At 33.8% G+C, this 19,078-nt stretch overlaps 3 protein-coding genes across 4 annotated transcripts; 2 read left to right on the forward strand and 1 right to left on the reverse strand.

The window, feature by feature from the left end:
• Positions 1–1,332: 1,332 nt before the first annotated feature.
• LOC107490060 (uncharacterized) lies at positions 1,333–4,436 on the forward strand. Of its 2 annotated transcripts, none has more exons than XM_016110827.3 (6): positions 1,333–1,468; positions 1,572–1,715; positions 2,681–2,755; positions 2,887–3,119; positions 3,349–3,396; positions 4,007–4,436. In XM_016110827.3, exons 1-6 carry the CDS (start codon positions 1,378–1,380, stop codon positions 4,232–4,234), a joined length of 819 nt encoding a protein of 272 aa, XP_015966313.1. In that variant the 5' UTR covers positions 1,333–1,377; the 3' UTR covers positions 4,235–4,436. The 2 variants fall into 2 exon arrangements, with proteins under 2 accessions (XP_015966313.1, XP_015966312.1); XM_016110826.3 differs by having other exon boundaries at positions 1,572–1,730; positions 4,007–4,433.
• A 257-nt stretch (positions 4,437–4,693) lies between these two features.
• Positions 4,694–12,840, reverse strand: LOC107490061 (polyribonucleotide nucleotidyltransferase 2, mitochondrial). The gene is made up of 16 exons (XM_016110828.3): positions 12,315–12,840; positions 11,585–11,740; positions 11,335–11,505; positions 10,580–10,705; positions 10,303–10,464; positions 10,073–10,192; positions 9,255–9,392; positions 8,992–9,154; positions 8,382–8,507; positions 8,165–8,295; positions 7,409–7,628; positions 7,205–7,288; positions 6,962–7,041; positions 6,548–6,691; positions 5,745–6,422; positions 4,694–5,380 (listed from the first exon to the last, which is right to left on the reverse strand). The coding sequence occupies exons 1-16, from the start codon at positions 12,636–12,638 to the stop codon at positions 5,273–5,275; spliced, it is 2,931 nt and encodes a 976-aa protein (XP_015966314.1). The 5' UTR covers positions 12,639–12,840; the 3' UTR covers positions 4,694–5,272.
• Positions 12,841–14,191: 1,351 nt separating this feature from the next.
• LOC107490063 (isocitrate dehydrogenase [NADP]) lies at positions 14,192–19,078 on the forward strand. Its single transcript, XM_016110829.3, has 15 exons — positions 14,192–14,523; positions 14,782–14,825; positions 14,949–15,058; positions 15,933–15,970; positions 16,137–16,214; positions 16,299–16,352; positions 16,433–16,534; positions 16,623–16,711; positions 16,831–16,934; positions 17,072–17,140; positions 17,221–17,336; positions 17,698–17,732; positions 17,836–17,978; positions 18,171–18,293; positions 18,531–19,078. The coding sequence occupies exons 1-15, from the start codon at positions 14,265–14,267 to the stop codon at positions 18,622–18,624; spliced, it is 1,458 nt and encodes a 485-aa protein (XP_015966315.1). The 5' UTR covers positions 14,192–14,264; the 3' UTR covers positions 18,625–19,078.

Genomic DNA, 19,078 nt, shown 5'->3' on the forward strand with positions numbered 1-19,078 from the left:
GTGTTTGGTTGTTGTCTCAAAAAAATGAAGACATAGACACAAAGACACAAATACACATGAACACAAAGATACACAAAATTTATAACATGTTTGGTGATAATACACAAGACACATGTATTTAATTCAAAAGTCTATTTTATCCCCAAACTAAAACAATTCAAGTGTTAAAAGATAAAGGACAATGGTTGAAATTTTAAAAAATAATTAGGGATAGAATTGGAAAAATCTGTGTCTCATAGATTGTGTCTTAGTGTCACAGCTTGAAAGAGATACACTAAATACATGTCTTTAATGTGCATCTGTGTGTAACCGTGTCTTTTAAAATTTTATGTCTCAGCAAACAAACGGTGTACACGTACCACCGTGTCCATGTATCTGATGGACATGGACATTAACCAAACGGAGCCTAGTAGAACGGTTTTGTCCAGATGACTTCAGTAACTAAGAGAAAATTCACATTAGAATGCAAGCTCAATATTATGAACTTGATGTTCCTAATCATGTTGAGTTAACTAACTTGTGCACAATTTCGGAGTTATGTCAAGAATTAACGAAGACAGAAAAGTCTTTAACATATCTTTTGATTGATTGTTTGATTCGCTTGGTATTAACGTCCTATTTCAACTCATACAATTGAGAGATCTTTTTCAACTATAAATATTGTGAAGAATAGACTCATAAATAAAATGGAAGATAAATTTCTTACTAATTGTCTTCTGATTTACATTGAGAAGAAAATTGTTAAAAGATTTGATGCCAATTCTATTATCGGTGAATTTTATGATATAAAGAATTGACGTGTACCACTTCGTTAGTAAAAAGTACACATATTTTTTTATACTTTAAATATATATTTTTTATCGGTATATTTTTATAATGCATCTTACATTATAATTTACTTACATATTTCTTTAATATTATATATGTTATTGACCCCACGATACATTTCTGGATCCGTAATATTTTTGGCATACTATTCAAAAATATTTCTTCATTTTTCTATAATTTGTTGACAAGTAATTTTTTTTACAGTAACTCCCAAAAAGGACTAATTCATTACAATAGATTTTAAATTCAATTTAAAAATTTCTAATGGTTAAAAAATAAAATCATTATTAACACACTACTTTTATAATTATATTATCTATCATATAAGTATAGGCTAATTTTTTTTATATAAAAAAATATTGATATTTTTATTAAAAATAAAATTATTTAGTATAATTACAAATAAGATTATATCAGCATTTTCTGCCACATAATATTATAATACACTCCAAATATTAATATTCAAATAAAATATCATCTTTATCTCTCTAAAAAATATACAGAGAGGAACAAGGAATTGAAAAAGGAAGAAACTTTGATTGGATTGAGATGATGGGTCATGCTTCAAAGTTTGTTCAAATATTCAGACTCTGTCCAATCTCTCGTTTCAACCAACACTTGTTCTTCACTACCACTACCAGTTAGTTACTCCACCCTCCTCCTTAACTCATTTTCTTATTGACCCATGATTAAATTTCTCAACTTTAATCCCTTTTCGTGTCCTCTATTATCATTGGATTCAGGTTACAAGTGCAGCAAATTGAAATTGGATATTGTGAAAACACAATTGGCGCTAAAACTGAAGAATACCCTTCAACAACCAGGGAAACCCTTTTTTCATTCCCATAGCTTCAATCTCAATGTCCCAGCTAACTTCCTCCGTAAAAGTAATCGCTTTTCTGGTAACAATAACTATCTACTTCTGTTTTTCTTTTTCTTTTTAATATATTATTATTGTAAATTTTTCAATCAAGTATATTCTGAGTGTGTGGTTTAGTGGAAGTTGGTATTCTCAACTAAAGATATATTTCAGTATGAAAAAGCAACATCAAAATTTGTGTTAATATTATTCAGATAACATTACAAAACTTTGATTTTGATACACTGAAGCAATGCTTGTTGATTGCAATGGTTTGACACTTGTTTCTTTAAGGGTATGTTTGAGAGTTGGAGTTTTTGAGGGGAATATGGAAGGAAAGGATTTGAAGAGTAAAAAGAACTTCTGCTTACCCTTCAAGGCTTTTTCCTTCCATATCTTTTCTTCTCCTGCAAAATCAAAACTAACAAACACCCAATAAGATATCAATTTTGAGTATTGGCAAATGGCAGAAACTGGTAAGGAGAGAGTGATACCCTTAAAGTGAGTCGACAGGTTCAAGCTAGATTAGTTGTGCTTACATATGGACTTTGGATACTAGTAGTTATATTAGAGAAAGAAAAAGCATTGATGCATTGCCGAAGTAAATATTTTACATTATGGTCCGATATCATAATTAAATCCATGTTAGCATACTAAACTTGAAGCAACTTGTGTTAAATGGCTCGTACGTAGTATGGAATCTTGTCACATTAAGCTGAAATTAGGTTTATGATGGTAATCATACTCATTTGACAAGTTTTCTTCACGTCTTGAGATGCATCATCTGGTTATGATTGACTATGATGATTATCTGTGTATCTTATCTGTGGGTTGTGGCAATGTGGCGTGGTTCTAGAATCGCCAATTAACTAGAATTTCAATCTTTTATATCAAATTTGAAGTTATATGCAAAAGGAAAATGTACTAAACATGCCCTTCCATTATCTGTGAGTGGTATAAAATGTAATATGAGGTTGATGATGCACATTTCAGGCAGTTACTTGAGCATTGGAAGCATATTAGGAGTGTCAATTGCATCAGCATCAGTTATAGCTCATGCCATGGATGGTGAGCCAGATATCTCATCTCATTGGTATTAATGCACTTTTAACTTTTCTATATTTCTTCATATTCTTCCTCCCTATCTCATTTTCTCATGTTTTTCTTTCAATAACTTAAGTTTTCTTGTTTGTTTAAAGCTGGGGATGCTTTGGTGGATGATCCTTCTGATAACTCACAGGATGTTTCTGAGGAGGAAGAAATTGTGCACCACTTTTTGAAATTCACTAGGAAATTCTGGCTTCCTGTTCTTTTCTTTCTTACAGTGTTGACGAACTTGGATGATCCAATTATGATCTTGTTTGTCAAAGTTACCTTGTTTCTCCTAAGCACCAAGCCCAATCCTTTCTCTGTCTATATTTTTGTTGATCAGGTCAGATCATGTATTAATATCTGATGGATTTTTTTTTTATTTTCATATTTTAATCATCGAAAGATCTTTCATAGGTCTAGAACATTTTTTTATGAGTCGAAAACATATATATTGAATTGTGGTCTTATTCTTAACCTAAAGGCTCTTTTATTTTGAATAAATATTTGATAGAAACAACGAACAATGTTTATATGATTATATATCCCTTGAAAATGTCCTTATATTGCAGCTGTGCGAACAATCCATGCGTCAAGATACTCGTTTTTTCAAGAAAAAGGTGCATGACATCCCTTATTAGCTTAAGTTTTCGCATGCTAGTCAGCTATCTCATTTTTATCACTTGTACTCCACTGTTACCTAACATCAATATATCATGATTGAATTCCTTTTCTCTTGTAATAGCACTTAATCATGATATTGAATTTCCAAATGTTTTATGATAGAATAAAATGTTGCTTTTAATGTTTTGTTACTAGATCACCCAATCTTAACCAGTTTTTTTATTGCATCTCCCTATTTCCAAGTTGTTATTGACTCAAATGTTTTTATTTGTAATGTATTGTCCCCCTACAGATTTAGTTGGTGTAAAAATGAACATAATATATACATATGTAATGACGAGTGCAACGATATTTGGATTTGGAATTTAATTTATATGCATTGTCAGTAATAGAGAGTTTCTAACAAACATTTAATCATGTAACTACATCGATGAAAATATTTGACTTTGCCATGTTGATAGAACAAATAGCATATATTTTGACCGAGAATTTGCATGCGGATACGAATAAGGATGTCTTAGAATCTTGTTATGTGCTCTGAATTTCACTAATCTTGTTATTCTTTTGAGTAAAACCTTTGGTATCTTATGACCTTTGATCTTGCAGCCGTATGCCAGCAAAGTTGAAGTTCATGACTATAAGCTTCTATGCCTGGCTGCTGTGGAAGTAAGAGATCAAAAGTTCACTTTGGTTGGAATTCTTGGTACTTGGTGGTCGTTGCCTCATTTACCAACTTGGGAAGCAATTTCTTTAGTTAAGAATAGAGTTGGAAGCATCTTTGTGAAACCAACTGAGAACTATCACTATCATACTCAATTACCTGAATTGTGCTGATGTATTGGCATGCGTGTCCATCAAACATTGTTGTTTTAGATTTACTTTTGTTTGTTACTATCTTTTTTTTTTTTCACTTTCAGTTAGAAGATTAGATTATTATTCAATCTCTGTTTTTCTAGTTACCATCTGAATAATCCTCATATCTAGGATCATAATTATAAATATTTGATTAACATTATTATAACTTTTCCATTTTATGAACAAAGCATTTTTTTATTTAATGTATAATGCTGTATTGGCATTGTATGTTTTAAGAAAACTTTTGTATTTACATATTGTATTATATATTGTATATTGGTTAGGTTTAGCTATTGATGTATGGAATTTGAAGGCCATTGAACCCTATGCTTGCTTAAATTTTTTGATCTTTGCAACAAATAATAAAACAGAAAGTAGAGTTTATTGTTTTTACCATTTTTGTTTTCTCTTTACAAAATTCAAAAAACGAAAATCAGAAACCAAATCACATTTTCCATTTAGATGAGGATCAAATATTCATAAATGAACATGCAATCAATATAAGTACCAAAACCCTAGTCAAGAATAACTCGCATACATTTATTTAGTCCTTCCCTCAACAAAAATTAGACAGATAGTAGTATAGATGATTAACAACTAAATGTTAGTCAATTACTAGACTCATACCACTGTCTTGCTATGAAACGGTGGTTATTTTGGTAATCTTGCATCAACCATCTCTAGACTCTCAGACTCATTTTCATCAGCTTTTCATGCTTCATTTGGTTAAATCTATGGACCACAATGTGAAATGTCTCCCAAAATTCATTGAATGAATTTTCAGCAGCTCAACAACAATTTAGTGTAGTCTCACTAAATGGTGTCGGTGGCATGAACTGATTGATGTCAATAGCACTCATTATGATCCAGTTCTTTAATAAAATCACTGGTGACTAACCAGAAACCAGAATAACAATCACTTTTGCTTCCAGCGTGCTGCGAGTAGATCTTCGAAGTCATCATCTTGGCAGTTTACACCTATGGGATCGCTCGAGAAAAGGAATGACCACTAGGCATTTAGTCTTCATCCACCATAGTCATTACTGGAATCCCCTTGCTAGAAAAGCTTGAGCATGCTACTCTGATCTCCTCACCTATCTTAAAGTTCCTTTTATCACTATTCTCCTACATGACAAAACAAGGAATACAAATTAATTGATAGTGCAAAACACATGGGTGGACTTCAGAAATAATAAGGATTAAAAAATTCATCTGATAAATGGTCTACGATGAAATTATGTGGATTTGCAAGTGTTTATACTTCTGTATGAACGATCAGTTGAAAATTCCAGCTATAACCCATAGATAAAGTCCAACAAATGCATTGTTCTCAACCACTGAAAAAGGTAATATGATGTGCAATGATGGGCAAAGTGTATATAAGATGTTAATTACGTGTACATAAGATGTTAATTAAAGCTACACAACAGAGAGAAAGAAAGGGGACATTGAGTATCTATGTCATTAAGGATATAAAGGCAACTCATACCTCAAATCGGTACATTCCTTTAAGTCCTCCACCCAAATCCAATACCAACCCGTGTGCACGAATTTGATGCACTTTGGAAGTAACTTTAGTTCCAATTTTCAGTTGTTTTGCAGTTACCGCTTCCTTATCTTCAGCTTCCTTCTCACACTCCTCCAAATGCGAACTAGACTTTTTCTGCTTCAGATTTTTTGACTTCTTAGCATTAGTACGTGGGAAGGGACCTGAATGCGAAGATGAAGCATCCATCACATCTTGAGATTGACGAGATTTTGACTTGTGAATTGGTTCTCTCCCTTTATTTTTGCGGGTATCCTCTGATGTCAGATTTGAGCTGGTAGACTTCTCATCCCCATCACACTCTTCAGCACTACGTATTAAAAATACTGGTACTTGGGAGGTAGCTGGCTTCGCCTCACCTAATTCATTTTTGCCTATCGGAAAATCAGAGGCAGAATTGTGTTGCTCTTCTGCTTTAGATTCATCCCCAACCGGTGCCCAAATTTTGGCTGTTTCTTTTGCAGATGCCACAGATCCTTCACCTACATCATCAGTCTCTGATCCTCCGGGACGAGGCTTAACTGCCTTAAGGGATAATTTAATGTTACCACGAACATCTTGGCCTATGCACATCAAAGAAAGCTGCTGGCCAATAGAGACTATATCTGCAACTCGGGAAACCTGTGGAAATGGTAGTTTTATTAAAGACACTATTATATGCAAAATTCTGTTCCTGTTGGTAGCAGAAACAACAATAATATGACTCTTAAAGATAAGAAATTATGATAAGTTAAAATCATACATACCGGCTCATGTGACAACTCAGAAATGTGGAGAAGCCCTTGCTGGCCACCATTAAACTCCACAAAAGCTCCATATTCTTTTATAGAGGTGACGACACCTTTGTAGATTCCTCCAACTTCAATTTCACGGCCTACTATAAAATCAATCTGACAAACAAGAATGGTCATCAATATGACATCCATGAAGGAAGAAACAAGAGTGGATATTTCACCATTCATCATTAATAAATACATTAACATTTTTTTTATGGGATACATATAAGGATAAACTACACATGTCAAAATGATTTAGAAGATAAAACAATAATTCCTAAAACAGGAGAGAGACATTGTCTCCCTTGGGAATGCCAAATGCCATTACAGATGACAAGCATAGCTTTATAGAAAAATTAAGGCTAAACACGATAGAAGACCTACCTTCTCCAGTAATTTGTCCATTACAGCCTGATTTTTAGCAACTATTGTAAGTGTTCCATCGCCTACAGACATCCGAGCACCTGATTGTAATACATAATAGCATAGTCAATAAACATAACATATACAAATGTGTTCTGCTTCACAAAATATATATACAGCATACTAGAAACACAACATTTATAGGTAAACCAACAAGAGGACAGAATGTGGTAAACATCCAAGATGCTTCAAACTTAAAGTGACCTGTTTCCTCTTCCATTTTTCTCTTTAGAGCACCCATTGGCCCAATTAGGCGACGAATAGCATCATTGCTGTACTTTAAGGTGGCTGCATTAGCAAAGAAAAATTTCATACTTAGAAAGGGTGTTTTGCATGGTAGGAAAACCTATTCTAGAAAACACCAAAAGTGAAGAATAGGGAGGGCGAAAAGAGGTTAAAAGGCGAGACCTAATCGTGGCGTAGTACTGTCATCCTTGTTACGAGGTGCACTAATTTCCTGTTCCATGTGATCAAGAATTTGAAGGCGAGCTTTACGAGCAGGTTCTAAACATTCACATATGATATCTACAGGAATTCCAGCTGGTTTTATGTCCAACTGAATAGCAGTAACTCCTTTTCGAGTCCCAGCAATCTTGAAGTCCATGTCACCCAAGTGGTCTTCCAAGCCCTTAAAAATAAAATTTTTTAAGTTTAATACTTGGTAAGAGAACAATCATCTATTATGTTGTTCAATATCAATATCACTATGAATATACACCTAAGAATCCTACAAATGGGGAACCTAATTAGGCAATGTCAACAACAAAATCATATCCCACTTGGGGTGGGGTGGGGAGGGGTCGGCTTCATGGATCAAATGACGCGATTGCGCTCTATCAGGTCTGCAGTGAGATCATCTATACGTAAATCTCCCTTGGCCACCTCATAATTAGGCAATGCCGATACATGAAAAATATTAAAGACCTACTAATACTACAAAGAGTGTCTTTGGCTGTAAGAGGATCATTGATGGAAAATGTATTTTTTCATTAAGATTGCCTATGAATGAAAAAATAAATTTGAATATAAATAAAAATATTAAATGATTAAAAAATGTTAATAAAAGTTTTTACATCAGTAGACTAGTAAAGGTCAAATTTTTAATTCAATAATACTCCAAACAAACATTGTAAAGAAATGCACTCAATACGTTGTGAAAAATACCAGAATATCAGTCAATATACGATAATCCACTATTTCACCAGTGGATGGATCAACTTCACTGACAAGACCCACAGAAACACCAGCAACATGTTCACGTACTGGAATGCCAGCATCCATAAGAGCCATGCTACCTTCAAAGAATAAAATATTCAGGAACAAGCATCTTTGTTTTGTAAATGTCAACACAAATGCTGCTACTTAGGGTTAGAATGAGCACCTCCACATACTGTTGCCATTGATGTTGAACCATCTGAAGCCATAACTTCTGAGTTGACACGAACAGTATAGGGAAAATCATCTTCAGGAGGCAAAACAGCAAGAAGGGCTTTCTCAGCAAGAGTTCCTACAAAAATAAAACAGTAGAGAAACCAACCTTTAGTTAGGAACTTGAGCTTTGTATAAGACAATCTGTAATTACTTAGAACTCATCATCCTTTGGTGGTGGTAGTTTCTAGAATGAATAACTTGATCATATAACCATAGCTTAACATAAAATCAGGCGTATCATGGAAAAGTCAATTTGTATAAAGCACAACATCGTTTCGCATAAATGATTGTTTTAGCACCCCTTTCATCTAAAAAATGATGGATCAAGGTTGTGCTAAATAAAGCCAATTACAATAGTATTGATTTATATCTTATACCAGTACTTCCATCCCACGAGTAGTGAACAAAAAATTCAAATTCAAATTCAACATCAACTATCTAACTATAAGCCATTTGGTATTCAATATTTTCATTATCTAGTAAAGAACTAATTTTGACTTTTAACCCTTTTTCTTTTTCTTCTTATTTATTTATTTTAATTGTTTGTGCGCATAATTTACCATGCCCAACTTCACGCCTGTTCAGACCACCACGTTTACCAACTTCATTAATGCAATGAGGTGGAAAACTGTAGTGAAGCATGAATCGCTTTGTTGGAGGACCAACTAAAGAGTCCAATCTTTGAGCATCTGTAGGTGCTCCAAGTGTTACTGTACAGAGGACCTGTCCATGGCAACAATAAAATATATATTTCAGTTTGCAATTATCAAGCTTTTAGAAATCAATAACAGAATAAAACATAAAATAAAATCATAGAATAGACCTGTGTTTCTCCACGGTTAAAAAGTGAAGATCCATGCAATACGGAATAAGTTCCAGCCTCACAACATAAAGGCCTAACTTCATCCAACCGTCTTCCATCAACTCTGAATCCTTCTGCAATAATTCTTTTACGGACAACCTACATTGTGAAAATATAAACACCAATATTCAACAAGTAAATCCTAAATCAACATATGAGGGAGATATATAACTTACATCCGACAATTTTGGAATCTTATGTTATCCCTTAAAAAAGTTTCTGTATGGTGTGGATTATGTCTACATATATTAATTTTTTTTTATAAAAAAATAAAATAAAAATGACAACAGCAATAACAAAAAACTTTTTAGTGGAAACATCATATGTAATTCTGTCATGATCAAGTTAACCATCACCAATCATACACTAAGTAACTTTGTAGCTTGTAAGGTATTTTAAAAATTTCAAATAATAAGGGAGTGAGTTTCACCAAAGAAAAAAAAAGTTTTTCCTTTTGTGTTCATTTTAAAATTTAGCACCAAAACTTCATGAAAGAAAATACTTATCTACTTAGGTATCTACACACTTTAATAGATGATGACTTCGACAAATATTCCAATTCAAGAAGTATTGAAAGAAAGAAGAAGATAAATTTTTATCATCCCCAACCATGTCTAAAGTATATATGGCCAGAGGTTATTCAAATAATATGGTAAGATTTTCTCATTTTAAAACTGAATAATTAAGCAAGGAGTCAAGGATAATATATTTGTATATTGGGGAGAAAAATTAGAAGACTGATCGCCCCCTAATTTCTAACTAATCACATGGCTGCATACCTTCTTTCTTACTGTGTCTACTGCCTTCGGCAAAACTTTTAAGCTCTCTTCATCACCTTCTTCCTCAAGCACCCTCTTTACATCTTGTGTAATACCATCCAATGCTTCTCCACGCTCAAACTGGAAGTAATTATTGGAAAAACCCACAAAAATTAATGAGAGATTTCAATGTCTAGTTTACTAATCACAAAAAGCACAAAGAAAGAAAAAAGGAAGTAGAAAAAGAACACCTTTCCATAACTAGGATCAGTAAAAACAGCTTCAATAGGCGCTGCTGCCATGCTGCTAACTTTCTCCATTGTTCTGTCCGACAACATAGAAAGTTTGTATTCTTTCTTAGATTTACCAGCTTTTGCAGCAAGCCTGATTTGAGGTTCAATATACTTAATTGCCTGAACAATTAGAAGGACATATCTCAATAACATCCCAATTATAGAGAATAATAATAATAATAATAATAATAATAATAATAATAATAGTAAAAATGGTTTTGACTTTTGAAGTCACCTCAGGATGAGCCAATCTTATCCCAGCTTCTAGATCTTTCTCCGAAATCTCACGAGCTTGTACATCGATCATCAAAGTTTTGTCCCTTGTACATGCATATATCAAATTAAGATCACTTACACTTAACTGCATCATGAAAATAAGGAGCTATAAGAAATAGGAAATGGTATTTCATTATTCAACAACCAGATTATTGTCATTAACATACCCTCATAAAATAGAATTTCAATGTTAATTAGAAGGGAAAAAAATGCTTAAAATCAAATTGAGGTGCAATTTGCAAAACCAACACATTTTCTGATACAAAAGGTATGCTAGATGGTCATTTTGAGTGAAATTGTAAGAATGGTAATATGCAAAACTCATCAAAGAAAGTAGATTGGCAGTTCAACTCAACTTCAAATATAAAAGAACAATAAAACACAATGGGTGGAGTAAGAAAAACTGCTTAACAAAACAAAGGATGCCCCCAACCCATTTTATATAAAACATTATATATTAATAGAGTTTAATTTTGACGCGCTAATAGTGTAAAGAGTTTTACATGGTTATTCAATTAGTTTCAAGCGTTTAGATGATTTTTTAAATAGTAGGTTTGAAAATTATTTATTTTATTGATGTGACAACACATGATTAGTTGTTTGTGTAAAACTATTTCACACTGATAGCACATAAAAATTAAATTCATATTCATATTAAATATATTAATATATAGAAATCTGATAACTAATGTAGTGAAAGAATTTTAAAATTACCTCATCCATAGTAGGATTTATAATGAATTGCCCACATATCCTCCCAATACGAATCATTCCTATGGGACCACCCCAAGGAATATCTGATAACATAAGAGCAGCAGATGTTGCATTAGCTGCTAGTACATCTGGATCTTGATTTCCATCAGAAGAAAGAACACTTGCCATAACCTAGAAGTCATGCATTTTTGTTACCAAAATAAAAAATAGAAAACATTTTGAATAAAGGATAACTTAACAGTGGCCTCACCTGAACCTCATGGTAAAACCCAGGCGGGAATAATGGCCGAATCGGACGGTCAATGATCCGACCACACAATAGTTCACGTTCCTTTGGGGCACCTTCCCTACGCATATATGTTGTTGGAATCACACCTTGGGCAAACTGCTTTTCTTGGTAATCCACCTATTAACAACAGACACGTTGGTCAATTTGATTCTTATTACAAAAAAAAGGGAGTTTAGATTCCTATTCCTATACTTCAGCAAATTCTGAATGTCAGAGAAAAGAATTGGACATGAGTACATGTCACAATACATATGATGCAACAGTTAGACAACTCCACAATTCTGAACTGAGGTGTACTATTATTCCTACTACATAACTATTTATTTCAGATGTCCTTAAATTGAGGAGTACTATTACCATATCATCATTTCAACCCTGAAAATCAATCCATTCAAATTCACACACCCCATATTGATCCTAACACTTCCCTACCTATACTCTATCACGACCCCTAATACATAAGTGAACTAAGAGCCAGGCCAAGCAAAGAAAAGTAACCTATTTTCTATGCTCCCAACCGAGGTACATTAATGAGCTTAGCTTATTGAGTTGCTAATGAAAAATCGAAGCAAAGAGTAGCTTCGGAAAAATGCTCAATTCACTTCCATCCCTATAAAATAAATGACAAAAGGAAAATACAAAGCTTTTATTTTTTCATTTGATGAAAGAAGAAAGAAATGAGGGAACATACAGTGAGGGGCAAGAAATCGCGAACGGCGTCGCCCCTGGCGGAGCAGACGGTGGAGAGGACGTTGGTGCCGTCCAAGCCCAAAACGACGGCGCCGTTTGCGAAGCGTGCGACCTTGCCGCTCTCGAGAGTGATGAGGCGGGACCCTACTTCGAATTCCTCCTTGAAGGATTCCAGGACCTTGGTGGTTGTTGGCGGTGAGTCAGGGTCGGGTTGGGACTGGGTGGCGGAGCAGAGGGTGCGACGGAGGTGGAGGAAAGTGGGGAGAGTGCGGAGGAAGAGAGGGTTGGGCCTCGCCCTTGACCTCACTCTCAGCAGGGACGCCATTGATGCTGATGCAGTTACAGTGGTGAGGTTTTGGGGTTTATTTAGGGTTTAGGAGATTTTTTATTTTTTTATGTTTTTTGGGTTATATTTTCATTTTTTTTTACACGACTTTTTTTATAATAACTTACAAGCTATATTGCCTTTTGTAACCAAACCAAATAATAAATAAATAAAAGGGGAAATTCAATACACCTAGCTTTTGTTTAAATTGTGTTGGAGAAATTTTAATAATATTTTATAAGGAAAAAAGGGTTTTTGAAGCAAATTATAACATATGATAAACTAGTACATTTTGGGGGAAAAAAACCCCCAAAAAAAAGGGAAAATTTGAGGTGACTAATTAGGACTTTGAGGAAATTTAAGCTAACTTTGGAAGATTGAAAATGGAGAGAGTGATATAGAATAAAATATCATAGTTAAATAAGTCATGTATGAAAATACTTTTAAAAAAGGAAATGAGTGACAAGATTAAAGAGGGCAAACAATATTGATACTTTTTTCATTTTGAAACCTCCATTTTTCCTTACCATCTAAATTGAGGAGGGGTTAAGAGAATGACACATTTGCTTATCATTTTTCTCGTCATAGTAATTTTTTTTTTTGGTGTCTAACGTCATAGTAATTATTGAAACATCTAAACATAAACACAAACATAAAAATAAAAGTGACATGATTTATTAATTATTTTCTTTATATTTTCTTTAAAAAAAAATATTGTTCTATATGAATCCTGTCCATTTTTAATTTTTTATCCATCATAAAAATCACAAACAAAAAGAAAAAATAGCGAAATAAATTTCTAAAAAGATCATTTAATTTTTAAATTAGTTTTCGAAATATTTTTAATCAAATTTATCCTTTAAATATTTATATTTTAGTTATGTCGTAACTTTCGTTACTAACGATGCTAAAATTAATTGAAGTGACACATTAATTAAATGACATCATAACACATATAGTCGTTTTAATTAACGGCTAACATGATAAATTTATGAAATTAGATCAAATTAACTTTAAATTGAGGAATTCGAATACTTTAAGTTTATCTCTCAATTAAGTTTTGATTTGACATAATTTTATAAACTTATTATGTTCATAGTTAATTAAAACTCAATTAACGTGTTATATTAACAAATTTTGACATTATCAATAAAGAAAAATAACGAAAGAACTAATGCGATTAATTTAAAATTTTTGAAATACGAATTTAATAAAAAAATTTTAAAAATTAATTTAAAAAACGAGTGATGTTTGAAAATAATTTATTCATGTTATTGAAAGGGTTTTCTTACCCCTAAGGCCCTAACCCTAGGTCCTAACGATAATATATCAGGTTCATCTTCTAAGCTCTGAGGCATTGATCCACTTTCAATATGTTTTGCTTTTCAAGAGTAACTCTCATTTCTCATTTCTTGACTGAACGGTCCTTAATTTTGATTACAACTCAATCTAAAACAGAGACCAACATTACTCAAGCTAGTCATAAGATTATTTCATTGCAAAAATACTAAAATAATAATAAGAATAATAAAGCATATTATAAATAATTTAAGTTAATTTAGCTAAGCTTCTTACTTGTTAGGTCCCAACTCTAAAGAAAAGCATAAACCTCAGCTCAGCTATTGGATGTTCAGAGCAGCACTTCGATTCACCGCCACCACCGGCGCCACCTCCGCCGCCACAACCACCACCACCATGTTCTCCACTTCTTATTCCACAGCCGTCAGAAACCCTACCTCCCTCTTCCTCCCTTCTCCGCGGCTCTTCCGCCCCCTTCTTTCTCCCAACACCATCTCCTTCTCTTCTCCCATCAATCGCGTTTCGCTTCGATGTTACGCTTCCTCTCACAGAATCCAAGTTTGCAATCCCATTGTGGAAATGGACGGTAACAATTTCCCTTCCTCACCAATTCAATTTAACAGAATATGAAAAAGAGAAAAGAGAAAAGAAATTGAATCTGATAATTGACTAAGTTAGAAGTTATTAGAGACCACTAGAAGCTGCTGATATATGTGCACGTGCAGGAACATTCCCACATAACTTGTATAATCCGTTTTATGTTATATGTATGCACTGTCGGACTGTCTCTATCAACAGTTAATTGCTTTAGCCATGCTGATATTTATTTATTTTGCCTGTTTAGGTGATGAGATGACGAGGGTTATATGGAAGATGATAAAGGATAAAGTATATACATGAAATGTGCATTTTGTCAATTTTTTTAGTTTGATTTTATCATGAAAAGTGTGTGTGTGTGTGTGTGTTTTTTTTTAATTTTATTTATTACTTTTTTTTACTATGTGGCTGCAGCTTATATTTCCCTATTTGGATTTAGACGTAAAGTATTTTGATTTGGGGATTCTGAATCGCGATGCTACGGATGACAGAGTCACCATTGAAAGCGCAGAAGCCACTCTAAAGTGAGTCAATTTTGAATATGAATGGAAAGCATGATACTTTGAGTAATTTATAAACTTGATACTTGTTGCATGTTGGAGATATCTGTCGCTTAAAAATGTGAAGTATAAAAGAGAGATTATAGAAATGTGTAATATTTCTGGAGATGGTGAGAGTTTGAATGCCATGTTAAACTAAGTTATATAGTTTCTTTCTTTAGCTACATTTTATATTCTGCTTGTTTCATGAAAAATAGCAGCTGCTAGCAGCTTGGGGAGAGAGTCTGTTTTGGTTTACCTTTTCTGATTCTGCATCAAGATGCATCAAGCTAAGTATGTTTGCCAGCATTTTGTTTAGGGTCATTGATAAGCTCTGGGTGTGTCCTCCTACTTTAGCAGTCTTGTGCTGGTTAGCTTTGAAAATTGGTTCTGTTTTAATGAATATTAGGAAGCAAAATTTTGTGTGGCACTGTGAAGTTTATGCAATGCTCTGGTAAATTTTGCCTTTTGTTACAGAGAGAAGTAAAAGAAATAGGAGTGCCCTGGGGGCTGGAGAGAGAGAAAGGGGGGTGGGGTTGAAGCAATCACTAGAGATATGTAGATGTTTGTCTCTGCTCTCTACTTAGGTTTATACTTTGCATTAGTCAGCCTTCCATGGGAATTCTATAAAAATTGGAGTAGCTTGTATAGGGATTGAACTGCTTTGCTGCATGCTTTTTTGTTTTAATGTTTCTGCTTTTCTTTACTATCTTTTTCGCCTGATTTGTTTCTATCTCTCTGCTTTGGAGGATTTCTTATCCTACTTTTAGTTGTCACTCCCTCTCTTAATTCTAATAACTTTGTTTTTGTATAATGTTTGGGCACCCTTTTGATTTATTAAAGATTTTGTGTACTGCAGGTACAATGTTGCCGTGAAATGTGCAACTATAACTCCTGGTTAGTTGTACTGGGCTTTAAGTAGACGAAGTACCCTTTATCATGAATTATTAGGCAAACTTGTATCATCCTTGAGAATGTTGTATGCATCTATATATAAGCTTAATTCATTTAATGTTTTTCATACTCACTAAAGGTTGTCTTGATTCTATTTCGAATTTTTCAGATGAGACCCGAGTCAAAGAATTTGGATTGAAGTCTATTTGGAGAAGCCCCAATGGCACAATTCGTAATATTTTAAATGGTTTGTAATAAGCGCATAATACTCAATGCAGGAACAAAGTTAGTCTTATTATCTATTGAATGATATTTTTCCCTTCTTTTCTAGGTACTGTTTTCCGTGAACCCATAATATGCTGCAACATACCAAGAATTGTTCCAGGTAATGTCTTAACTACTTTGATTGTTAATGGAACTGAATTATTGTTAAGCAGCACTTGGAACTTACTTTTCAGTCAACAGGTTGGAAAAAACCCATTTGTATTGGTAGGCATGCTTTTGGTGATCAGTATCGGGCCACTGATACTGTAATTAATGGAGCTGGGAAGCTGAAGTTGGTATTTGGTATGTTTACTAGAGTTGAAACTTCGTTTTTGAAAAATATTTTAAGCATCACTGACTTTTTTACCAAATTGTATCTATGTCTATATAGTCCCTGAAGATGGTGAGAGTCCAATGGAACTAGATGTTTTTAATTTCAAAGGCCCAGGTGTAGCACTTGCTATGTATAATGTTGATGAGGTTTGATTCATTTTATAGTTTCTACAAGCATATACTATTATGTTTTAGTTAAATGTATAAACCCTTGCTTTTGTTTTTATTGTTGTGTGTAAACATGCTTGCTTTTGATATTTTTGTAGTCTATTCGAGCATTTGCTGAATCATCAATGTCCCTGGCATTTTCAAAGAGGTGGCCACTTTACTTGAGTACCAAGAATACAATTCTCAAGAAATATGATGGCAGGTGATTATTCTCATATCTCTGGTTTAGTTTATAGTGTCAAGTGTCACTATTGTATGCCAGATTTCTTGGTAATTTAGACTTATCCTCTCTTTATTTTGTTGATATTTGAACTCATTTACAGTTTGGTAGTCTTACAGATTTAAAGATATATTCCAGGAGGTGTATGAAGAAAGATGGAAGCAAAAATTTGAAGAACATTCGATATGGTTTGTTTTCATTTTGATGATCCAAATTTCTTTGATTCATTACATATACACATGGATAATTGACACTCTAGTGGCTTCAGGTATGAGCATAGGCTAATTGATGATATGGTGGCATATGCACTCAAAAGTGAAGGTGGATATGTTTGGGCTTGCAAGAATTATGATGGTGACGTCCAAAGTGATTTACTTGCCCAAGGTATAGAACACTTATCCGCACAATTCTGATTAGATTCATTCTTGATCGAAACTGTCAAAAGTGGTTGTAGATTTACTAGTACAAAAGGGCATCTTTGGTTATTACAGTTTCACTCGAAACTTGTAAGAATGAGGAAAAAAATGACATTAAGAAGATATTTATGCGGAAAATAAGCTATTAACAAAAGTTATTTCAAGTGCTGGTTCTGCAAGCTAGCTACATGTCTTGCTTTACATTTGCGGGGCTTTATATTTGTTCATTAGAGGAAGGATAGCATTGAAAGTTTGATGGCATGAATAATTCTGACATGCTAAGAAATGTCTATTAAACTCAGTTTATTGAAGTATTTTCTTGTGTGCAGGATTTGGGTCATTGGGTCTTATGACTTCTGTCTTGGTATGTATTAGAACAATATAGAATCCAGTATTTCTTCATCAAGCTTGTTATCTCTCTTTTTCCTTTGGTCGTCATCCATAATTATGCAGCCATATTTCTGCAGCTATCTTCTGATGGCAAGACATTAGAAGCTGAGGCAGCTCATGGAACTGTCACTAGACATTTCCGTCTTCATCAAAAGGGACAAGAAACTAGTACAAACAGTATTGCCTCCATATTTGCATGGACACGAGGACTGGAACACAGGTACTTTGTGGTGTGATTCATGAACTAGCGAATTCAGAAGCTTTTGAAAAAGTTTAGGTTGGACTAGATGAATATAAAAATATAACTGGATAAATTGTAATATAAGCTTTATCTTTGTGAGGGTAAGCTGTGGTGTTTCTTCATCCTTCCTCTTTCATTTTCCGTCTTTTAATATTTCCTCTTGTATACTAGGGCCAAACTAGATAATAACGAGAAGTTACAAGATTTTACTCGAAAGTTGGAGACTGCGTGTGTTGAAACCGTGGAGTCAGGAAAGATGACGAAAGATCTTGCACTTCTGAGTCATGGCCCTAAGTAAGTGGTTCTCCTATGAATATTTTAATGTTTTCAAACATCTTGGATCTCAAACTGAGTGAGCTGCAATCATGATATTTTTGTGAACTCCGTTGTTAAACCTTATTGACCGTTTCCATTCTTAATTGTATTCAAGTATTTTACTTAACTTCTAACCTTAACTCATTGCAGTGTGTACGCAAAATATTTCTTAGTAAACTGTTTGTCTAAATGTTTGGACATCATCAATATCTGCAGGGTGACAAGGGAATATTACTTGAACACCGAGGAATTTATTGATGCCGTGGCACAAAACCTTGAGAACAAACTCCGAGAGCCGGCAATGGTCTGAGTACTATATTTTTTGGCATAGTGGCAAAATTTAGAAACTCGGAACAGTAGTTTGAATAGGTTCCTGCTGTGACCATTGTGATATTGGTGGTGGTTGAAATTTAGGCTTAAAGTGTGTTTTGAAAACGTTCAAAATTCAATGGGAGAGGATTGCTCTGATAATTAAACCATTGATTTTTTGAGACCTTGGTCAGTTGCTTCTGCATTCTTGTGTCACCTTTTCTCATAGTTACACACAAAGGGTAAAAACCCTTGATTTCAAGGGAAAAATAAAATATTGTGATGTGAAGAAAATGCATGTGGGTAAATGAATTCATGAATTTCATTGCTCTCTTCATGTCCCCTTTGCTTTTTCTGAATAATCAACCTGCTACCAAGTTTGGTTGTGCAATTGTGCATTGTGCTACAAAAACAATTATGATATACGAAAGGAACAAGTAGCAGATTTTACATTG

Source organism: Arachis duranensis, chromosome 5, assembly GCF_000817695.3.
Source record: "Arachis duranensis cultivar V14167 chromosome 5, aradu.V14167.gnm2.J7QH, whole genome shotgun sequence".
In the NCBI taxonomy this organism is placed as follows: domain Eukaryota; kingdom Viridiplantae; phylum Streptophyta; class Magnoliopsida; order Fabales; family Fabaceae; genus Arachis; species Arachis duranensis.

Bases quoted from the DNA above. Each gene is read 5' to 3' on its own strand.
- LOC107490060 (XM_016110826.3), top strand. From the start codon at position 1,378: ATGATGGGTCATGCTTCAAAGTTTGTTCAAATATTCAGACTCTGTCCA. The intron at 1,731-2,680 runs GTAACAATAACT...TGCACATTTCAG, and splicing joins TAAAAGTAATCGCTTTTCTG to GCAGTTACTTGAGCATTGGA. The intron at 2,756-2,886 runs GTGAGCCAGATA...GTTTGTTTAAAG, and splicing joins TATAGCTCATGCCATGGATG to CTGGGGATGCTTTGGTGGAT.
- LOC107490061 (XM_016110828.3), bottom strand. From the start codon at position 12,638: ATGGCGTCCCTGCTGAGAGTGAGGTCAAGGGCGAGGCCCAACCCTCTC. The intron at 7,289-7,408 runs GTCTCGCCTTTT...TTGCTAATGCAG, and splicing joins CAGTACTACGCCACGATTAG to CCACCTTAAAGTACAGCAAT. The intron at 6,423-6,547 runs GTATGTATGATT...CCATTTCCACAG, and splicing joins CTGAGTTGTCACATGAGCCG to GTTTCCCGAGTTGCAGATAT.
- LOC107490063 (XM_016110829.3), top strand. From the start codon at position 14,265: ATGTTCAGAGCAGCACTTCGATTCACCGCCACCACCGGCGCCACCTCC. The intron at 15,059-15,932 runs GTGAGTCAATTT...TGTGTACTGCAG, and splicing joins AGCGCAGAAGCCACTCTAAA to GTACAATGTTGCCGTGAAAT. The intron at 15,971-16,136 runs GTTAGTTGTACT...CGAATTTTTCAG, and splicing joins ATGTGCAACTATAACTCCTG to ATGAGACCCGAGTCAAAGAA.